The sequence below is a fragment of the Oncorhynchus mykiss genome, chromosome 24 (genome assembly GCF_057628025.1).
Source record: "Oncorhynchus mykiss isolate SJ-2025 chromosome 24, ASM5762802v1, whole genome shotgun sequence".
In the NCBI taxonomy this organism is placed as follows: Eukaryota; Metazoa; Chordata; class Actinopteri; order Salmoniformes; family Salmonidae; genus Oncorhynchus; species Oncorhynchus mykiss.
Window position 1 is genome coordinate 14575480 of NC_143045.1, and position 7808 is coordinate 14583287.

At 42.4% G+C, this 7808-nt stretch overlaps 1 protein-coding gene across 1 annotated transcript; it reads right to left on the reverse strand.

The window, feature by feature from the left end:
• Window positions 1-5848: 5848 nt before the first annotated feature.
• LOC118943997 (olfactory receptor 11A1-like) lies at window positions 5849-6946 on the reverse strand. The gene has a single exon (XM_036961074.2). The coding sequence runs from the start codon at window positions 6944-6946 to the stop codon at window positions 6026-6028; it is 921 nt and encodes a 306-aa protein (XP_036816969.2). The 3' UTR covers window positions 5849-6025.
• Between the last annotated feature and the right edge of the window lie 862 nt (window positions 6947-7808).

The following is a 7808-nucleotide window of genomic DNA, read 5'->3' on the forward strand; positions in this document are numbered from 1 at the left end:
CAGGAACTCAAATCCTTCTGTTCACCTGATTTAGAATTCCTCACAATCAAATGTAGACCGCATTATCTACCAAGAGAATTCTCTTCGATTATAATCAAAGCCGTATATATCCCACCCCCCAAGCAGACACATCGATGGCTCTGAACTAACTTTATTTGACTCTTTGCAAACTGGAATCCATTTATCCGGAGGCTGCATTCATTGTAGCTGGGGATTTTAACAAAGCTAATCTGAAAACAAGACTCCCTAAATTTTATCAGCATATCGATTGCGCAACCAGGGGTGGAAAAACCTTGGATCATTGTTACTCTAACTTCCGCGACGCATATAAGGCCCTGCCCCGCCCTCCTTTCGGAAAAGCTGACCACGACTCCATTTTGTTGATCCCTGCCTACAGACAGAAACTAAAACAAGAGGCTCCCACGCTGAGGTCTGTCCAACGCTGGTCCGACCAAGCTGACTCCACACTCCAAGACTGCTTCCATCACGTGGACTGGGACATGTTTCGTATTGCGTCAGATAACAACATTGACGAATACGCTGACTCGGTGTGCGAGTTCATTAGAACGTGCGTTGAAGATGTCGTTCCCATAGCAACGATTAAAACATTCCCTAACCAGAAACCGTGGATTGATGGCAGCATTCGCGTGAAACTGAAAGCACGAACCACTGCTTTTAATCAGGGCAAGGTGACTGGTAACATGACCTAATACAAACAGTGCAGCTATTCCCTCCGCAAGGCTATCAAACAAGCTAAGCGTCAGTACAGAGACAAAGTAGAATCTCAATTCAACGGCTCAGACACAAGAGGCATGCGGCAGGGTCTACAGTCAATCACGGACTACAAGAAGAAATCCAGCCCAGTCACGGACCAGGATGTCCTGCTCCCAGGCAGACTAAATAACTTTTTTGCCCGCTTTGAGGACAATACAGTGCCACTGACACGGCCTGCAAAGAAAACATGCGGACTCTCCTTCACTGCAGCCGAGGTGAGTAAGACATTTAAACGTGTTAACCCTCGCAAGGCTGCAGGCCCAGACGGCATCCCCAGCCGCGCCCTCAGAGCATGCGCAGACTAGCTGGCCGGTGTGTTTACGGACATATTCCATCAATCCCTATACCAGTCTGCTGTTCCCACATGCTTCAAGAGGGCCACCATTGTTCCTGTTCCCAAGAAAGCTAAGGTAACTGAGCTAAACGACTACCGCCCCGTAGCACTCACTTCCGTCATCATGAAGTGCTTTGAGAGACTAGTCAAGGACCATATCACCTCCACCCTACCCGACACCCTAGACCCACTCCAATTTGCTTACCGCCCAAATAGGTCCACAGACGATGCAATCTCAACCACACTGCACACTGCCCTAACCCATCTGGACAAGAGGAATACCTATGTGAGAATGCTGTTCATCGACTACAGCTCGGCATTCAACACCATAGTACCCTCCAAGCTCGTCATCAAGCTCGAGACCCTGGGTCTCGACCCCGCCCTGTGCAACTGGGTACTGGACTTCCTGACGGGCCGCCCCCAGGTGGTGAGGGTAGGCAACAACATCTCCACCCCGCTGATCCCCGCTCCACCCTGCTCAACACTGGGGCCCCACAAGGGTGCGTTCTGAGCCCTCTCCTGTACTCCCTGTTCACCCACGACTGTGTGGCCACGCACGCCTCCAACTCAATCATCAAGTTTGCGGACGACACAACAGAGGTAGGCTTGATTACCAACAACGACGAGACGGCCTACAGGGAGGAGGTGAGGGCCCTCGGAGTGTGGTGTCAGGAAAATAACCTCACACTCAACGTCAACAAAACTAAGGAGATGATTGTGGACTTCAGGAAACAGCAGAGGGAACACCCCCCTATCCACATTGATGGAACAGTAGTGGAGAGGGTAGCAAGTTTTAAGTTTCTCGGCATACACATCACAGACAAACTGAATTGGTCCACTCACACAGACAGCATCGTGAAGAATGCTTCAGCCTCCTTCAGGAGGCTGAAGAAATTTGGTTTGTCACCAAAAGCACTCACAAACTTCTACAGATGCACAATCGAGAGCATCCTGGCGAGCTGTATCACCGCCTGGTACGGCAATTGCTCCTCCCACAACCGTAAGGCTCTCCAGAGGGTAGTGAGGTCTGCACAACGCATCACCGGGGGCAAACTACCTGCCCTCCAGGACACCTACACCACCCGATGTTACAGGAAGGCCATAAAGATCATCAAGGACATCAACCACCCGAGCCACTGCCTGTTCACCCCGCTATCATCCAGAAGGCGAGGTCAGTACAGGTGCATCAAAGCTGGGACCGAGAGACTGAAAAACAGCTTCTATCTCAAGGCCATCAGACTGTTAAACAGCCATCACTAACATTGAGTGGCTGCTGCCAACACACTGACACTGACACTGACTCAACTCCAGCCACTTTAATAATGGGAATTGATGGGAAATGATGTAAATATATCACTAGCCACTTTAAACAATGCTACCTTATATAATGTTACTTACCCTACATTATTCATCTCATATGCATACGTATATACTGTACTCTATATCATCGATTGCATCCTTATGTAATACATGTATCACTAGCCACTTTAACTATGCCACTTTGTTTACATACTCACCTCATATATATACTGTACTCGATACCATCTACTGTATCCTGCCTATGCTGCTCTGTACCATCACTCATTCATATATCCTTATGTACATATTCTTTATCCCCTTACACTGTGTATAAGACAGTAGTTTTGGAATTGTTAGTTAGATTACTTGTTGGTTATTACTGCATTGTCGGAACTAGAAGCACAAGCATTTCGCTACACTCGCATTAACATCTGCTAACCATGTGTATGTGACAAATAAAATTTGATTTGATTTTGATATTCAGCATGATAGTGTATGGCCCCATTCATTCATAACGCAACAAAATGTGGAAAAAGTCAAGAGGTCTGAATACTTTCTAAATGCGCTGTACAAGTCCTGGGTGCTGAAAATGTCCCAGTTCTTCCATACTCATCAGACATGTAAACCATTGAGCATGCTTGGGGTGCTCTTGATCAACGTGTATGACAGCATGTTCCAGTTCATGCCAATATCCAGCAACTTCACACAGCCATTGAAGATGAGTGGGACAACATTCCACTGTCTGATCAACTCTATATGAAGGAGATGTGTCGCACTACATGATGCAAATGGTGTTCACACCAGATACTGACTGGCTTTCTGATTCATGCCCCTAACTTTTCTTAAGGTATCTTTGACCAACAGATGCATATCTGTATTCCCAGTCATGTGAAATCCATAGATGAGGGTCAAATGAATTTATTTAAATTGACTGAACTGTAACTTTACACAAACTGTAACTCAGTAAAATCTTTGAAATTGTTGCATGTTGCGTTTATATTTTTGTTCAGTTCATGTCCATCTTTAAATTGTCCCAGAAATGCTCATAAAGCTGGTTCATTGCTGGTTCTGAGGTTTAATCATTGTTTGAAATGTACTTTCCAACTGAGGGTTCTGACAGACGGGGAGATATTTTTAAATCATGAGAACCGCTATTTTTGCAAGCATAAGGACCTCATTCAACAAATGTAAATCGTTTTTCTATGCTGATGATTCTGCTCCACTCGTGTCCCATAAGAACAAAACCTCAGTGAAAGAGATCAGAGTTATCCAATATCAGTAAATGGCTTTCAGATAACCAACGTTATTCTACAATGTAGAAAATAGTGAAAATAAAGAAAAACCCTTGAATGAGTAGGTGTGTCCAAACTTTTGACTGGTAGTGTATGTAATGTGTATCTATATAATGTTTTTGATCCATGCAATAAGGTGACCATAATGGTAATAAGGCTGATTCAAATGTTTTATTAGTATTTGCTCCTGAACTTACAAGAGGTATAAAGACTTCTTTGTTTTCTGTTTTTTATTAATTTCAGAAAATGAATCGTTTTTTTCACTTTGAAAATGTGGATTAGGTTGTGTAGATAAGTGTGCGAAAATCTCGATTGAAATTTAAGGCAGCAAAATGTGAAAACTGTTTAAGGGTGCTCTCTCCCTATCCCAGTCTGCTCTCCTCACATGCTTCAAGATGGCCACCATTGTCCCTGTTCCTAAAAATGTAAAGGTAACTGAACTAAATGACTATCGGCCCGTATCACTCACTCCTGTCATCATGAAGTGCTTTGAGAGACTAGTCAAGGATCATATCACCTCCACCTTACCTGTCACCCTAGACCCACTCCAATTTGCTTACGGCCCGTGCATTCTGCCCTATCCAATCTGGACAAGAGGAATATCTACATATGTAAGAATGCTGTTCATTGACTATAGCTCAGCATTCAACACCATAGTAACCTCCAAGCTAATCATTAAGCTTGAAGCCCTGGGTCTGAACCCTGCCCTGTGAAATTGGGTCCTCGACTTCCCGACGGGCCGCCCCCCAGGTGGTGAAGATAGGAAACAACACTTCCACTTCGCTGATCCTCAACACTGGGGCCCCACAAGGGCTCAGTCCCCTCCTGTACTCCCTGTTCACCCATGACTGCCTGGAGATGCACGCCTCCAACTCAATCAAGATTGTAGACGACACAACAGTAGTAGGCTTGATTACCAACAACGATGAGTTAGCCTACAGCGAGGAGGCGAGGCCTCTGGGAGTGTGGTGTCAGGAAAATAACCTCACACTCAACGTCAACAAAACTAAGGAGATGATTGTGGACTTCAGGAAACAGCAGAGGGAACACCCCCCTATCCACATTGATGGAACAGTAGTGGAGAGGGTAGCAAGTTTTAAGTTCCTCGGCATACACATCACAGACAAACTGAATTGGTCCACTCACACAGACAGCATCGTGAAGAATGCTTCAGCCTCCTTCAGGAGGCTGAAGAAATTTGGTTTGTCACCAAAAGCACTCAAAAACCCTCACAAACCTTTATAGATGCACAATTAAGAGCATCCTGTCGGCCTGCATCACCGCCTGGTTCGGGAACTGCACTGCCCACAACCGCAGGGCTCTCCAGAGGGTGGTGCGGTCTACACAATGTATAACCGGGGGCAAACTACCTGCCCTCCAGGACATCTACAGCACCCAATGTCACATGAATGACCAAAAAGATCATCAAGGACAACAACCACCCAAGCCACTGCCTGTTCACCCAGCTATCATCCAGAAGGCAAAGTCGGTACAGGTGCTTCAAAGCTGGGACCGAGAGACTGAAAAACAGATTCTATCTCAAGGACATCAGACAGTTAAATAGCCATCACTAGCACAGAGAGGCTGCAGCCTACATACACAGACTTGAAATCATTGGCCACTTTAATAAACGGAACACTAGTCACTTTAATAATGTCACTTTAATAATGTTTACATATCTTGCATTACTCATCTCAGATGTGTATACTGTATTCTGTACTATCTACTGTATCTCAGTCTATGCCGCTCTGACATTGCTTGTCCATATATTTATATATTCTTAATTCCAGTACTTTACTTACATTTGTGTGTATTAGGCATTTGTTGTGAAATTGTTAGATGTTACTTGTTAGATATTGCTGCACTGCCGGAACTAGAAGCACAAGCATTTCACTACACCCGCAATAACATCTGATGAACACGTGTATGTGACAAATCAAATGTGAGTTGATAAACATTCACCATTGGCACTATATGTTGAGTTTTTGACGAGCAAGTAGCAACTCATTTTATTCTATTCACTCAGTCTATTTATTAACAAACCCAAACATCTGCCAGCAGAAAATACATTTTCGCCCTAATATTGAAAAATGTAGAAAACCAGAAACGTTTTAAAACAGAGGCTTGGGGGTCACATTAATGAATTGGTTCATTATAAAATATCAGATACCTAAACACTCTAGGTTAAAATAAATTATAAAAGATACGATTTCTTAAATCATTTTGCCAAATATACAATGTATTTGTACAGTCTAGGGAAGCAAAAAGAAGCAGCAACACACAATTAATTATTACCAAAAAAATAACAATCAGATTATGTTTTAGGTCAAAGCCTCAATACCTTTTTACAAGCCTGCCTGATATTAACCATCCTAATGCCATACATAATAGGATTGAAAAGTGGTGGACATATTAGAAAATAAACAAATAAAATAGAGTGAAGTATAGGTGGAAGATGTGCAGTATCATATCTGCCTTGCAGAATCACAAATAAGCAGCCAGAGGAGAAGTTCAGCAAAGAGGCTATATGTGGCATACAGGTGTTAAATGCTTTCTGTTTCGTCTCTTTAGAAGACTTTAAACAAATTTGTAGAATTTTTACATATGAGTATATGGTAGGACATATAGTACAAGAAATTGAAAGCACAGTGCCAACAAGACCCCATATGTTATTCAGCATAGTATTTGAACAGGCAAGCTTGACGACTGAGTAGTTGTCACAATACAGTCTGTCTAGAACGTTACCACAAAATTGCAGTCGCAAACTCAGGGAGATAACGATGGCATTGAGGGAAAAAGAATACAACCAGGACAGCAGAATTAAGCCAAAAACTATTTTAGGTGTCATAATATTGTTATACTGTAGAGGATAACAAATACAAATGTACCTGTCATATGACATAACTGATAAATTATTAAATTCTGTTATAGCATATGTGTACAACACATAAATCTGGAGATAACAATAAAGAAGGGAAATATCATGTGTGTCAGACAGCAAGTAAAACATGAGAGCAGGAAACAAACCAGTGCTCCCATACAACTGATTAACAAACAAAGCACATAGAAACAGATACATGGGTTCATGAAGGCTTCTTTCAATGCAGATAACTCCAATAAGTAAAGCATTGGCAAGAATGATGACAAAATATAAAACAGCTACTACAGCAAAGTAGAAATACTTCATTTGTCCAATATCACCGTATGCAGCAAGCCTAAAGACCTTAAAGTGAGTAGAGTTTTCCATGGTCCTGGTAGATGGTAAAGGTGTGCTGTCAAATTTAGATGAAGAGTAGATAATCCTATATAGTACTGTAGCTTAAATATAAATTGAAACAATGAAATCACAAGGACCAGACAACCTAAATGGAACATTCATTGACCTGTTCTTCTTACTGTGATAGATTTTCCCACATCTATACTCACCAATATAGATGCTTTTTCATTCTCCTGATAACATAATTCATAGCCTAAATCAAACAATATTATACTTTGTATCTTGCACTCGTATTACTTATTACATTAAAATGCTAAATAAATTGATTACATCTAAAGTATGCCAAGTCCTAAATTTATACAGACCATTTCTAATCCATGTTGAACTGCTTGAACTCAGCTCCTCACTTGATTATTATACTTGTGGGGGGAAAAAGCGTGTCATGGTGTGATATGGTGTGATATGCAAATAAGCACCAATACCTGGGGAAAATTTGATCTTTTCAGAGTCAAGGAAACCATATTGAGAAAAACAGATACAATTTTGAAACACTGGCATTCCAAGGGGTTCAAATCCTTTCTTAAATTCTATAGAAATACAACAATTCATAGAGAATAGTATATTAAACAGGGCATGTCTAGCTGGTATAGAGTCAATTTGCGGGGGGACCGATTAGTCGAGGTAATTGAGGTAAAATGTACATGTAGGTAGAGTTACATTGACTATGCATAGATAATAAACAGAGTAGCAGCAGCGTAAAAGAGGGGTCTGGGTAGCCCTTTGATAAGCTGTTCAGGAGTATTATGGCTTGGGGGAAGAAGCAGTGAAGAAGCCTGTTGGACCTGGACTTGGCGCTCCGGTACCGCTTGCCATGCGGTAGCAGAGAGAACAG